Source organism: Phoca vitulina, unplaced genomic scaffold, assembly GCF_004348235.1.
Source record: "Phoca vitulina isolate PV1807 unplaced genomic scaffold, GSC_HSeal_1.0 scaffold12, whole genome shotgun sequence".
NCBI classification, from domain to species: Eukaryota; Metazoa; Chordata; class Mammalia; order Carnivora; family Phocidae; genus Phoca; species Phoca vitulina.
In genome coordinates, this window is record NW_022589715.1 from 47,246,230 (window position 1) to 47,261,947 (window position 15,718).

The following is a 15,718-nucleotide window of genomic DNA, read 5'->3' on the forward strand; positions in this document are numbered from 1 at the left end:
TCGGGGGCCTTGTGCCCAGCACGAGCCAGGCCCAGCAATAATCAAGGCTCCCAGGGATTTAGTCTGTGCCTCTATGGTATCCAGTATCACACCGGGTTTGGGTGGTCTGGTTCCCCGCTGGACCGAGAGGCTCCAAGGACAGAGATGGCCCTTGCTTCCCATCTAGCTTTGTGTAGCCTGAATGGTGGGATGGTGCCCTCGGCTCAGTGCTGCCAAATCATGAGGCCACCCAGGAGCCTCATGTGCCCTGGGCCGGCTCGTAGCTCTGCGCCCATTTTACAGAGACCTCTGTCCTCAAATGGCTCGTGGCTTTCTGGGGTGGGAGGGGACAGCCAGGACTCTAGTTACAGATACAATATAAATGTATGAGTGCACGGTTGTACAGAAAGACACAGAGGAGTGTGGGAATGAATACAGTGTGGTGAGCCAGCAAGTGGGGGTGGGCGGGCTGATGTGGGACGGCCCCCAGGAGGAGGCAAACTTGAAATCAAATTTTGAAAAGAATGGAGGAGTAGCTGAATAAACAGGGAGGGGTGAGGGTATTATAAGTAGGACCTGGTGTGTATGGAGGCGCTGAGGTGGCTTCAGAGAGCCCCTAATAAGTACCAGGCACAGAAAGCTTAAACATGCAGGCCCACGCTCACCCATGAACTCACCAGTGACTGTACACTGGAATATGAAACAACTGATTATCCAAAGCAAAGCCAGTCCCAACACCTTGTTTATCTCAATAGTTTCCTTTGAAAGTGACACTTTTTCCTGTTATTTCATTTAGTCATGCATTCATTTATTCAACAAATAAAAATTATGCCCCTACTGTGTACCCAACATCTAATCCAGAACTCCCTGTGTTTCCCCATCCATTAAAGGTAGGTACAACCTGCCTACCTCGGAGGAGGAACACATAAAGGTAAGTTCTAGCAAGGGCCCCTGGTGAACTATCTTAATTAAAGCCCCAGAAACCAGGAGAAAATTAGCACAGTGGGATCAAATTCAAGCACCACTCAATACTTGAGGGTATTTATAGAAAAGCAAACACAAAAACAAAAACTCCAATATCCTGACAGGTTGTTTTTTGTTTTCCTGGTATAAATTGGTTCCTTTTTCCCTAGCTGCAGAACACTGACTCTATCCATTCTGACCTTCGGTAGACAATGAAGCCAGGGCTGGAAAACCCAGGCCCAGGAATTGCTCACCTTCCCTAAGAATACTGAATGCCTTCTCAGCCCCCTTCCCAGAAGACAGGAGAAGGGGGATGGAAAAGGATTCAAGAGGATTGACTTTGAGACGGGACTTGGGAATGGGAGAAGTCAGTAGAGTTCCCTCTGAATTTTCAGTGAAATAGAAACTGGTGCCTTCTCCCCATGCTTCAGAGTGTCCTCTGAGGACCCGCAGCACGGCCATCGCCCGCCGGGGTCTGCTGAGAAATGCAGCATGGCAGACCCCACCCAAGGCCCACTGAGTCAGGAGCCGCATTTTCTCAGGATCCCGGGTGACTCAACAGTCTTAATCTCCTTAAACCTGAGTTTTCTCAAATGTAAAACAAGGATGATAAAACCTGACAGATCCATTTCGGCTTAAATAAAATGATCTCTATACAGAGACTTGGCTCAAAATTGTGTACTCTCCCACTTGCCCCCTTTCGGGTACCTGGCTATGTGTAAATTCTTGGTTTTGACTCAAAGCTACAGAATGAAAAGGGGCCCTTAGTCGTCACACCCTGCTCGTACAGCTACCCCTGAGGCCCAAGGAGAGCCCGTGACTTCTTGCTGACATGCCCTAGCTTGGGAGCGCCCCGAGGGCAGGGCCTCGGTCTTTCTCCTCTTTGATTTTCTAGCTCTCAGCATGGCACATGGCACAAGGCACACAACAGGCTCTCGGGATATGTTTGCTCGATCAACTGGTAAAGCAAGTACTTAACTAAATATGCACCAGGAGCTTAAATGCAGGTGTCTATGAAAGCCTAGTCCTGATAACACCTAGACACACCTGGAAGGGAACTCCATTTCCTCTGAGTTCACCCTTTCTGACAATTTCAGAAGAGTTCACACCTGGCCAATCAAAGTGGCCACGGGTTCCTGTTGCAGAGAACATCTCTGTTTGAACTAAACATGGCCATTATTGGGGCGCCTGGGTGGCTCAGTTGGTTAAGCAACTGCCTTCGGCTCAGGTCATGATCCTGGAGTCCCGGGATCGAGTCCCGCATCGGGCTCCCTGCTCAGCGGGGAGTCTGCTTCTCCCTCTGATCCTCCCCCCTCTCATGCTTTCTGTCTCCCATTCTCTCTCTCTCAGATAAATAAATAAAAAATCTTTAAAAAAATAAACATGGCCATTATTTTCAATGTCAGGAAACAGGCAAAGCTGGGGGCTTGGAGAGTAGGAATAACCCACTGGCAGCCATCTGGCCCTACCTGGCTGGGCAGGAGGCACCCCAGCTGGTGAAGTCACTTGGTCTGTGGACATGACCAAGCTTGGGACAAGTAGCTGCTGACCCTAAATGCTGGAGAGTGCTGGGGGGGGGGGGGCTAGTGAAGGTGCCAATGTGGGATTGTGCATCCAGAGAGGGGCGAGCCTCTCAGCAGCAGCAGGGCTAAGTGCCCAGACATAAGGGGCTCCACGGACTGAATGTCTGCATGCAGCATTCATTTATACCTACTCTGAGGGAGTTCAACTACCTGGCCAACCTGCTTTGCCAGGTTGGGGCACTCAGTTCTTGATGACAGGCGCAGTCTGGGGGAATCCATACATATCCTACATTTCAGCATAACCCATCATAAATCAGAGGTGTCTCTGGAGTAATGCAGAGCATTAGGTAGGGCATTATTCTTAGTGTCCCTGTCCTAAACATGTTATTCTGTGGATATGACAGGTCATTCCTCTCTGCAGGGTCTTTGGAGCCTGTCATAGCCTCTGGCCATGGGCAAGTTGCTGTCTCTGTGTGTATGGCAATGGTCCTATTTCCACCTAATTATGTTTTTTTTAATTTCTAAGTAATTGTCTTAATAGTTAATAAACATACATGGGAAAGAAAAACAAGATTACAGGCATTGACAGGAAAGTCTCCCTCTTCTCTAAATTCACCCTTTCCCTTCCCCAGAGACCTTGCAGAGACAGCTATCCATCAAATGAATGAATGTATAAATCAGATGCATTCCTGCAAAGTTCAAATTTAGGTAAATCAAGTCTTTGCCCGCCTTTATTTTATCTTTTGATTGGATGCATCTTCGGTGGACAGTGGCTCCGTTTCTTCCACCGAGGGAAACGTGCCTTTCAGGTTTGCCACGACAATGAGCTGGTGAGAGCCTGTGGACATGTTGGTGGTTGTCATTTACTGCCTGCCTACTCCAGGGAGAGCCCTCAAGTTGAAGGGAGTCTCCTCGGCGGTCCCACAGCTCCCTGTTCGACCAATAGCTACTCAACAGCTAAAACGCATTTTGTACCTACTGGTCTCTTGTCTGCCCCCTTCTGCGGAAGTACAGATACCTGAGAGCAAGGGCCGAGTTCATCAGCTCTACTCCCAGGGCCTACTACATCTTAGATAAACAAATATATGATGTTTCCAACCAATGCAGGAAACAGAGGATGGAGGGGAGACAGAATAGGTGATTCAGAGACACTGATTCTCATCTCTGTGTATGTGGACAAATGCCCAGATCTTCACAGACCCCCACAGCTCACACCAAAGGTTTATAACAAAGGAGGAAGGTAAAAGACCCCTCGTCGGCAGCTCCAGGAAGATGGTGAATTCAGCACTTGGGCTGTGAAACTTAATGTTTCAACAAAGCTAGGTAATAAGGAAAATCAATAATACTGTCAGCAGTGGCCAATTTCAACTGGATAAAAGAATAAAGTAGTTGATCCTGAAAGACAACTCTCTAAATTAGGTTAGACGAATGGAAATACCCTTTTGTTTTAAGCCAAATCACGAGGACATCAACAACCGTAAATGATTAAATTATAGGCCACTTTGACCCAGTATGCTCTGAGCTGCAAACATGAATTTCCCAAAACAATCTTCTTTATAAGAGACAGAAATGATACATAGCAAGGCAACAGAGACAGAATTAGAGGCCATGCCAGGAAACACGGGGCTCACTTCTTGACTAAGGATCTATTATAAACCTGCCCTTTCTATAAGCTGCTTTCTTCAACTGTTCAATGACTGTTCCTTCCCCAATTACTTCATTAGTAAAATAGGCACAAAAGTCAATAGGAAATACACATCTATGCTCCATAATGGCACAGGGGAAGGAGGCTTTGGTAGTGATACTAAAGAGCTTTGCTCTTTATAAACACTCAGGTTCCAATTCTGTTTTTCATCTGCTAATGGTTGGCATTTGGTGTTGTTAACCGTGGATGACTCATTTCAGGGGAACTGCTGTGCATCTAGGGCCTATTTGGAAGGAAATGAGGATTTCTTGGCTTATTTCTCATCAAGCATTTTAGCATTGTCTCTTTGGGACATTATAAACCCCTTGACGGGGATTTGGAGTTCACTGCTTTCTCCCTTGGTCCATTGCTGACTCCCCCTGTCTCATCTGGTGCCTGGTCACTTCTAGGAACAGGCACTTTTCCATCAGGACAGAAGATAAAGCCAAAAACCTGGAGACTAAGGGCCCCGCTCCCTGGGTCTGAGGATCAGTGGCAAGTAGTTCCACTGGGGGTAGGGATGTGGGGTATACATAGCCAGATCAATGTTTTTGAACATCTGGATTTTATTTTCACCCTATCAAGCACTGAGGCTGCCTCCGTACTCCACATGCTACTGGAGAATCCACCATGTCCATGCATGTCTGGGGAGCCTGTGGGGTGAGCCGGACCAGATCTCATTGCCTAAAGCGCCTCATAGGAGGGAGACCTCTCAGCATCTCGGAGCTGGTGCCTGACTTGGAAATCCCATGTTTGGGAAAGTGAGAGCTCTCTTTAGCTTCTCAAGTAATGCTTCTTATTAGAGACCGGACAGAACTTGAAAAGAGAAAGAGGGAGTGTCAGGGCTTGCCGTGGGGGTACAAGCCAGATAGGCTGGCGAGGAAGTGCATGCTGGGGGTGGTGGAGTGCTCACCATGGAACTCCATGGAATTGCTGAGGGAGAAAAGAGAGAAAGGGCAGAAAAGACACAAGGGATGGCTGTGCCTGGACTTGACCTTCCAATCACCTAAGCCCCATGCTTATAAAATGTGCTCTACTCAACATCCCAGACTTGACCAAACTTGACCTGGAACATTCCTCCTGCTTGGGGTCCAAAGTGGGTGAGAGGCCTTGACCATGAAGACACATCCAGAAAGAACTGCCTTCAACCTTCACACACAGTTTAATCATGAAGGTATTTCATTTTTTTGTTTGCATGGCATGAAAATTTCTGTCTACAATGCTGATAATTGTCTTTGTTTGGAAGCTCTTAGAGAACACAATTTGCATCTATTAATTTATGGTGTCTATCCAGCCTTACTTAAAAATAAGAGCTTCAAAGCTGCCTTTGATAGTGATGACATGATCCCCCTCTGCTCAGAATGGCCTCCTCATTGTCAATCCAGGCTACCTATCCTTTCCTTTTCAGCCCAAGCCCTGCCTCTTCCCTGAGGCTGTCCTGGGTTATCCAGGCCCAGTTTGGTCCCATCTGGAGAACTCCTGGTAACACCCAATTAAGCATTCAATGTGATATTGCCTTGCACTTTTCTCTAGTGCTTTTGTCCTACAAGTGAGTCTCAGATTCCTAACTGAACCGTATACTCCCTTGAAGGCAAGGCCACGTGTGCTTATGAAGGTCACCTCTCATTTTCTGCTTGCCTCCCCACTTCCCATTTCCCAAACCTAGCACCAAGCTGGGCACAACTGTTAAAGTGCATTGGTGACTACCATTCCCTTGAACAAATGGTTCTTCTTTAACTACCTGGTAACCGAAGGCATTGGATTGAATTATGTAGACTTCTTAGGAACTGGAGCATCAGTGGGGCGCTGGGATCTGAGAGAGAAAACAGCCACTGGCTGAGGCAGTTTCTAGAAGTCCTCCCCTTCTATTTCAACACTGAGCGCAGTGCTCCAATGCTTGCCATGGACTCAGGGAAGAAAGATTACTAACCTGCTGGGATTTGAATCTGGTCTAGTTGCAGACCAAGACTTAGTTAGGGACCTGCCTGACAGAGAGCCTGAGAGGGAGCCGATGGCTCCTGAAATGGGACCCAGGGAGTCTCATTTCTAAGACAACGGAAAAGAAATCTGCTTGTTTATGAAAGGGACTTCTGGGTCACTTTTGGATTCAAAGCTAAGAACTCTAGCTCCACATCACTATTAAAAAAAAAGAAAAAAGCAAGCTGTCTGAAGAAAAGAACTAAAATAAACAGAGAGGTGGGAAGGTCTTTGTCATGTTGTCAAACTCACTATTGAGGCCATGATTTAGAGCAGGGCACTGGATCGTAGCTGGGAGTCTAGGTCCAACAGGGTACGATCAAAAGGTAGGTAATCAACCTTTTGACCTCGGGCATGTCGCTTGACCTCTCAACGTGACGATCTCCTGCACGCCGGTAATACCATGGGGTACTTGGTCTACCCATGTTGCCATTTCAGAGCAAACCCAAGCAGGTGTGATCGTGTCTGTCTGCCTGCCTGTGCGACTTGAACGAAAGTCCAGAAAAGAGCTGCAAAGGTGAGTTTAAATTTCTAAACCACCCCTTCAGAAATTATAAGGGATTTGAATGATTCAAACCTGAAGAGGAGAGATCTAGTAACTGTCTTCAAATATATGAAGGGCTTTTAGCCAAGGGCCAGTGAGAGCGTGGGGCCCACGTGTTCTCAATCTGCACCGAGCACAGAGAGCACACCCAGGCTCCCACAAAGAGAAGTTTCTGGCATTAAGGGCCACAGGATACAAACAAGATAGAGAATGTCCTTCTAGGAAGGAGTTCATTGGAGGAAGGGTGGGGAAGAAAGAGAAAGACAGAAAATGGGGCAAAACTATGGCAAGGTGTGAACTCTGCAGAAAGCAATCTCATAGCCCTGGCCAGATACAGATATTATTCTACAAATTGCCTCTCTGTCACCTTGCTCTGTTCTTCTACCTTTTTAATATGCCCCAGAGTCAGAAACCTGCACTCAAACTCCTTCCCTGAATACCCTGCCTGCCCGTCCTTCACGTGCAGCAGGTCAGAGCTTTGCCCACCTCCCTGCCCTCAGGTCTCCAGGCCCTTAGGATATTTACTGAGCATCACCTATATTCAAGGGCACTGTTCTTATAGCAATCTGACCACAGTCCCTACCAGAGATGCGATTATCCCCCTTCACCGGTGAGAAAATCTGAAGCTCTGAACTAGCAAGCGTTAGAACCAGGATTTAAAGCCAGGGCTGAGGGACTCCTGGGACTGTGCTCTTCCTGCCCTAACTGCTGGGGGCGGGGGGGGGGGGGGGGGCAGGGAGGAGACTGAATGGTGTGATGTGTCTGCAGCATGTGGCTGCAGAAAGAGGGGACAGCGTGGATCCTGCTCCCTGCTCTTTATCTTCTGCTTCTATAACCTGATTTAACTGCGTTATTTGTGATCTGCGTTGCAAAAAATCCTTCAAATTACTTTTGTATCTTCTGCGTTTTATTGGAGACACAGGTTGGCAGTCCAAACATTATCAGTGAGACCCACTTCTGGTTCTCTCTGTTGTTGTTCAGACTCTGAAAAACTCTCCTGGGTGAACACTAGATCTGGATGGAAGGCAGGAAAAGAACAGCCTTAGAAATCCCTGGGTCAGACCCTGGTGGCCCCTCCTCTGGGAGCCTGCAAATAATGGTGCATTGTCCTGTTACTAAAAAGAATAGAAATAATGTACAAATTGCACCCCAACAAAGGAAGAAATGCTAACTAATGTGCACAGCCGGAAACAGTAGCTGACACGCTGGAGAATTACATTGCTGCTTATGCGTCTGTCACCTGGGCTAATTATGCTCTGACTTAAGTATCTGGTGAACCTGTAGTGCCCCGTTTACCAGGAAGCCCCGTGGTTATTACTTAGGACAAAAGCTTGTGATAAAAGGCACCCAAGACTGGAGGATCACTCTCGAGTATTCCAGGAAGGTTTGCTATTTGCGATAAGGTAGGTAAGGTGCCTGGCTACGTAGTACCTGTCAAAAAGAGCCCTTTTCTTTCAACCCCTTCGACCTGCCACAGACATTAGCCAGCCCTCAGCCTCAAGCTCTGATCGCTATTCAGATTAGACCAGAGATCAAAACTGCATGACCGGAAACGGCCTTAGCTGTCATCGGGCCTGACCCCTTACATCTGGGGTTAGGTTGCCTGGTTTAGCTAAAGCACACAGCAGTCAAATCCCATTATGGTGAGCTGCACAGGACAAGCAAGCAGTGGAATTTTATTAGACAGCTAGAAATCACATTAGCCCCAGCTCTAGCAGACACAAACGTCCAAGGCGTCCTACAGTGCGTTAGCAAGAAAAAGAAACCTTTGGCCCATCCTGGAATTGGATCCTCACCCACCTTTCTCTGGGCTCCTCGCTGTTTGCATGTGCTGTAAAGTGTGTGCGATTTCTATAAATATATGTCTTTTTTTCCCATTGATGGGACTGGAGCATTTGAGATAGGCAAGCCGTAGGGATACCTGATGGCAGAATAATAGAGCGAATGCGTCAGCCCTGACTCATTCCAACTCTCTTCGCACCCTTTTGCAGAATACAGTTAGGTATATTCACTAAAGAAAGGGACTTAGATAAGAATCTATGAATGTCCACAGTCTAGCTGGGACAACCGGGTTTTGCACGGGATCCTTCTCGTGCAGTCTAAGTAACAACTGTCTCGGCCTCTCATCCTCTGCTCCTCTCCTCGCCCTCCCAACCCTTCCAGAAATCTCTGGATCAGGAGCCCTCAAAGTCTGAACAGCAGGACGGGGCAAACAGATGTACTGAACGCAAATACAATGCAACAAGATCAGCTCCTACAAAGAGACTGCTGGGTAGTCTTTCCCACCATCCAGAGAAAGAATCCCGGATCCGGGAAGAGCAAGACAAAAAGGGCAGAAAAAGTTCTCCTTTTCTTCAGAGTAACACATGCGAGCACTTTACAGAGTCTGGCGTGTCTCAGCGTTTCTGAAGTAAACCCTATTTTCTTTAGATGAAAGAGATAAAAAAAACAAAACACTAAGAATTCAGCCCAGTGAAAATTGCTTTGGCCATTCACATGCAATAAGCCATAGCAGCAAGGAGGAAAAAAAAATCAATCGCTTCTGATTTATTTATTCATTCATTCGTGCACATCCTTTTTCTCTAATGTAAAAAAGGTTGTCCGCTGTGATTTTGCAAGTTGTTAATTTTTTCAAAGGAAAAAAAAAATAATCCAACCTTCCTATTGGTTGCCCAGCATCTTGGCACAGGAAATGCATATTTAATTAATTATCCTGTTGCATATAGATTATGTAAGGAAAAAGGGGGACTGATTTTGCTCATTGAATGTTTCTCCAATATCTACAATCAGGAGGCCACTGTAATACTTCTAAGTCTGGTGAATCTGGAATTGCACACTAGTTTTCACCTTAATGGTTGCTTTATTTCTTAATCAGGGTGGTGGGTACAGCAGTGCTCATTTTATTATTCTTTAGGCCCTTTGGCACATCTTAAATATTTCATACTAAATACTGCTAAATCCCCGAATCTTCTACAACAGATTCTATTCTGGGCTGCTCAGAGCTGAGGGTAGAGAAGGAAAGCTAGAAACGCCAAAACGTAATTGCAATAAAGAGAAGAAAATGTACGAGACCAATTTTGGAAGGATGTTTAAAGTTTTAAACCTATGCCAAATAATTGAGATCTATTCAAAGAGAATTGAATTCTATTATAAGCCCCATATACACGCAATTATTGAATTATTCTGAACACCTGTTGAGATTGGGTAATAAATTAGCCAAATGAAAATCATCGGGCACCCGGTCAAGCACATGGTTTGACCCACTCCTTCGAATTTGTGGACATAATCTCTCCTCTCATTACTGAACTGTAAACTAGAACTTCATCCCTAACGCAGAGTAGACCATGTGGTGGTGTGACTCTGTCCTTGTGATCTCCAGCATTCTGAAGAGATGCAGTAAAAGGTCCCAGTCTTCCAACCAGGAGCTAAGGGAGCTAGCTGACTGTCTCACCGTAAAGACTGCCACAGCCCCTAAGTCCCATTTTTTTCTCATTGCCAAGAGGAACCAGTCTCGGTCTTCCCATTTTTCCACCATGACATTAAAGCCAACTGTTCTGTCCTCCTGCTCACAGAGAGAGGAGAAGAAAGATGGTCCCCGCTAAATCTCCGTCCTACTTCCCAGCCTCCCTAGAGCCCACGTTTGCCACCATCTCATCTCCCTGTTCTGTGTGGACAAGGTTTTACCATCCAGAATCCCCTTCCACTCTGCTCAGTCCTCATCACCCGGCAAGCCTTTAAGGGGAGTAAGTGTGCCAAGATGAGATCGAGAGAAGAGGATGTAAGGAGAAGAAAAAAGGGAAGACCACCAGACACCATTTACACTCTGTCTCATCGGCCAGTGGGGAGCAGACGTTCCCTCACCCCATTATTTCTCTCTAAAAGCAGGGCTTTTGCCTGCGTGGGGAACTGTAAAAAGAAGTAACACTACTATAAAAGCTCTAAAAAATAAGATTCTGAAATTGGACGGCTTATTTGTGTCATTTCTGAATACCGTTAGACCAACTGGTTTTACTTCCTTCCCACGACACTCACACATCCCCCACGCGAGTCTCCGGGGTGAGAGTGCCGCTCCGCCGAAGCCTGCCTTGTGCACCAGCGTGCAGGGACGCCTGCTTTACTGGCCTCACTTGGTAAGTCAAAAATCTTCCCTCTGCTCCGCCAAAGTTAACAGATGGCTGGTCCCTTTTAGTACACAGGCGTAAGCATCTTCAAAATAACCTTTCACGTGTGCCAATTAATTAAATGTCGCTGTAATATGTCCCAGCCGAGGGGGGAAGGGAGACACGGGAAGACAAAGGGTCAATGGAAAAGAACAGTGAGGAGAGGTCACATTCTCCTACCTTCACCCGACGACCCCGACAGATCAATGATCACATACACTCTTCCTTCTGGCTCCAGATCAATCTGCAATGAAGAAAATGATAGTGGCTCGGTTAGTGCCTTGTGGGGGCAGCCCAAGAGTTCCATGACTTTTCCACCCCAAATGGCTAACACCTAGAGTCACGGCTCCGTCCAGTTCATCCCCCTGTAGTGTGCCGGGGGGGACCAGGAATGCAGGAGAATGGGCGTTTATGGAATGTTCCGGATGCAGCACGAGGAGGTCTGATACAGACCCAAAAGATAGTGTCATCTCAGTGGTTCCCAACTGCAAGGAAACCTGGAATGGGAGACGCTTGACACAGGGAACCTCTTTGGGACACAAAACTATCTAGAGATGTTTTTGATTGTCATGACTGGAAAGGGAGGGCTGCCACCAGCATCTCATGGGTGGAAGCTAGAGATTCTGCTAAGCATCCTACAGCAGACAGGATGGTCCCCACAACGAAGCATTATCCAGCCCCAGAAAGCCAACAGTGTCAACGTTGAGAAACCCCGGGTTGCGCCATTCTCCCAATAAGGAAGCTGAGCTCAAAGCTGTAGGGTAAGTGGCAATGCTAAGATTCAATGATAAGACTGTCTAAAGAAACCCATGTTCCCTAGACTACACAAATTGCTCACAGGGAAGGAAAGAAAAGCATACAATACTATTCACACTCGGAAGGTGTTTACAATCTCACGGGGGAATTAAAAAACAGAGAACAATGCTGAACCCAGCTTAATGATGAGCAGCAGAGGATCACGGATCAAGTATCCGTCGAGTTGGAAATCAGTGTAGAAGAGCAGTCTGGGAAGACTTCATGAAGACGAGAAAGGGGAGTCAACTGAGGTGGAAGAAACAGCATATGCCCATACGCCAAGGCTGGGAATGTGCATGGTGCTCGTGGGACACTGAGGGGTGCCCGCCCTCAGGTTGTGTGTTGGCACGTTTTGCAAACCCCACATCCTACCAGGGTTGTAAAGAGTGAGCCAACACCACTAAATTCTTACCATCAACCTTCTCCACCCACCCTCACCTCCCAGCCCACCTCCAAATCCAACTAGCTACTTCTATACAGAACCAGGCTGATCAGAAAAGCTGACGTCTTTGCAAGGTCTGAATTATCCTTACAGAAACTGTGTGCTCCGTGAGAGAGTAGTAACTCTGGAAACCCTGGATCACCAAGTACCCCCGGTGGCCTATCCTCGCCTCCACAATTCCATCTGTCTATGCAGAGCTTTAATTGGCTCATGCATGCCAGGCTTGTCTCCCCAGCAAGCTGTGAATTTCTTGGGGGCAGGAGCCCCCACCCCTCCTTACCGTTTTCATCGTCCCCAGCAAAGAGCAGGCACTCATTCAGCAAGCAGTACTGAGAAAGGTTCAGTCTGGTGAACACCTCCTTCTCATTCAAGGTTGAGGTCACCTCCTCTCTGAAGCCGTTCCAGATATTCCCAGTCAGGATTAATTATCCCTTCAATTGCGCTTCTATGGTACACACGCATATCTGAACCCTGGCTCCTAATACACTGGAATACATTGTCCATATGTCTGTCTCATCTGCTAGGCAGAGCCAATGAGAATCACATTTGTGTACCTAGCGCTCACCTCACTGTCTGTTAGTCAGGAGACACTCAATAAACCTTTGGGGAGGGGAAAAGACTTTACGTTTGGAACTCTGAGAGCCTCTTCTGGGGTCATATGCCCCCGCCAAGGCCCCATCCCCAGGAAGGCCTGCGGGCATGTGATCTGTACAAAGGTGACATTCAAATGAAGTGGGAGGGTAACAAGAGGTGGCTCTCCCAGGATCACCACATACTCCCTCTGAGGTAAAAAAAAACTCCCTTGGGACTGATATTCTCCAGGTCCTTCCCCCAGCATTTCATGCCACTCACAGTCCGGGTTCCCTGAGACATTCATGAGCCCCACTTTATTTCCAGACCCGGTCTTTAGTGGTTGAGAATATTTAAGGTTTCTCTCAAAATTTTAGTTATGTCAACAGAGGTTTTCAGTGCCTGACAGGTGAGGCCCCTGGTGATATTGCAGGCAGTCTGTCAGGGCAGGGAGTGAGGGAATGCAGAGGTCTTTGGTGGAGGGGCAGAGGGAGGGAGGGAGGGAGGGAGAGAGAGACTCTTTTTGTTTTTGAGAGAGAGAGCATGCATGGGCACAGGGGAGGGGAGGGATAGAGGAAGAGGGAGAGAGAGAATCCTAAGCAGGCTCCATGTTCCACGGAGCCCCACACAGGGCTCGATCTCACGACCCTGAGATCATGACCTGAGTCGAAATCAAGAGTCAGCTGCTTAACCGACTGAGTCACCCAGGAGCCCCTGCAGAGAGTTCTCAGCTTGCCCCACAGGGGCCACTCACCTGAGTTGGGAATCTTGAGCTTGGGACCCAGATGGGAACCCAATAGCAAACTGGTGATGCCATGCAACGACTCTCCCCATCCTCTCTGCCCCAAGAATCTGTGATTTTAGGTTTCTGTCTAAAGAAAATGTTCTCCAGCACCCTCACCCCTAGGAACCCCCACCCCCTCCCACTGCCACAAGCATAACCCAGCCCCTGCACTAAATTACAAACAGGAAAACCAACAGTCAGCTCCACTGAACAGAGCCAAACCAAAATCCTGTCCCTGCCACAAATATCAGGGGTCCTCTTGTCCGAGAGCATGGAATTTAAATAATGTATGCCTTTTAGAGATTAGATCATCTCTATTAAACCCTGCCGGCTAAATGAAACAATTTCTCATATCCTCCAACTCAGAGATTTCCCACGACTACGGGCTTCATTGGCAAAGTACAATGCTATCTGTGAAAAGCGGGGAGGGAGAGAGCAAAGGAATGAGATGGGCTGGGAGGCCTATTTGAAGGCAAGCGGCTTGCCTCTCTTTGCAAAAGGGGAGTGAGAACTTGTGGCAAGACAGGTCATTGACGATAAAATGTATTAGGATATTAAACGTTCAAGATAGCAATCAGAAACCATTTTAGCACCCACTGCTGCTTCAATGCCGATGAACTGCATTTCCAAACAGAAAAAGAGAAATTAAGCTTTTAAACATGCCAAAAGCAACAAAGAGCTTTGCAGCCTGGGCAGATGGCCACAGAGTGCTGGCGAGGCCCCAGCCAGCCCAGTGAGGAGGCGCTGAGAATCCATGTAGGGAGGTCGGACTTCTATGCAGATGACTGGAGGGTTATCAGGTACAAAACGTGGTGGAGTGTGGTGTAACTTCATGGTCAAATTAATTGAATCTCAAACTCGGCTCACAATGACCTGGCCCGGATAAGGAAGCAATGTGGGTGCCCAGGCCCGCACAGCCCCTGCAAGCTGTCCATTGCCATCACCGTCAGGCGCCTGGCACTACATAAAAGCAGGCCTCCTCCCCCCCACCCCCCCTCCCACCCCAGCCATTCCCAGGGTTGGCTCTAAGCTCTTTCTCCTGCACTCAGGGTTCCTCCAAATTCTCCCAGATGCGACCCTGTTTTCCAAATCTCCTTGAAACTCATACATTTACTTCATGAGTCTTCCCAGCTACAATCTCTATTATCTCTGACTATGTTTTCTTTAGACCTCTAGCACCTTTGGCTAGCCCCTCCAGCTTAGGCCAGGAGCAAGCCAGTAGAACAATGGGGAAGACAAACACAGCCTTTGGAGTCAGACCAGGGCTGAATCCCCGCTCGGGCAATCATGTACCTTCCCTGAGCCGGGGCCTCAGTCTCATCATCTGTGAACTGGGCTGTTGTAAAAATTCCATGAGACTCCCACACAAAGCTCTTGGCCCTCAGGAGATACTCGGTACGTGGTGGTGATGTGTGAACTTCCTGGCTCTGTGGCCTGAAGCAAGCGACTACCTTCTCTGAGCCTCAGAATGCTTCTCCATGAAATAGAGCGAATAACAGGGCCTGTGATGTTTGGGCTGTGGTGATGTTAAATGAGATAATCCATGTCAAGTGCTCAGCATGGTGCCTGGCACAAAATCCTCAGTAACCGCTGGTGCTATTGTTTTTAAAAAGCCAAGTCTTCAAATGTGCTACTTAGTCTGATGTTCCTTCCACTCTGTCAAGCTTTTCCCCCAACAAAAAAAGGCATTTTCTTGCCCAAAGTTGATATTATTCCATGTTATTCCAGGACGACCTTACAGAGTTGGGAATATCAAATAAAGCACTGCAGTGAGGGTTTCATGCACAGCCCGTGGGGAGCCCAGGGGCACAACAGGCGATAGCCCTGGTCCTCAGAGGCTCATGAGGTGCTCATGAGGAAGGAGAAGGGGAGGGTGGCCGCAGAGTGCCCAAACGCCTGCCATGCCTCACGCACCGTTCCCGGTGCTTAGTTGGCATTAGCTCATTTCATCTCCTGTGAGGCCAGCATTGTTCCCTACTTTTCGGACGGAAAAACTGGAGCTCCGAGAGCTTTAAGCCGGATTCCCACCCGGGGCTCCCTGGGTCACATGGGACAGAGGAGTCTGCCGGAGCTCTGGTCTCAAGCCCTGCCCAGCTTGGGAAGCCTTCTGGGACAATCCAGTGCCAGGCCTCCCCTTCCCGTAGGCCTCCAGCTCTCTGCGTGTTCCTGCTCCCTCTCAGGAACAACAACTGGCTCCCCAGCCAGGCCAGCTGGAGGCAGGGCAATGCCTTCAGCACCTTCCCTGCCCCACCAAGAGCTCTCGGGGGGGGGGGGGGGGGGGGGGGGGGGGGGGGGGG

At 48.1% G+C, this 15,718-nt stretch overlaps 1 protein-coding gene across 2 annotated transcripts in view; it reads right to left on the bottom strand.

Moving 5' to 3' along the window:
• PRKCE (protein kinase C epsilon) overlaps positions 1 to 15,718 on the bottom strand; it is a 482,371-nt gene that overhangs the window by 290,862 nt on the left and 175,791 nt on the right. For both annotated transcript variants that reach the window (XM_032411054.1, XM_032411055.1), the window contains exon 2: positions 11,011 to 11,074. In XM_032411054.1, the coding sequence (XP_032266945.1) occupies positions 11,011 to 11,074 (64 nt within the window). The remainder of the gene's footprint in view (positions 1 to 11,010; positions 11,075 to 15,718) is intronic.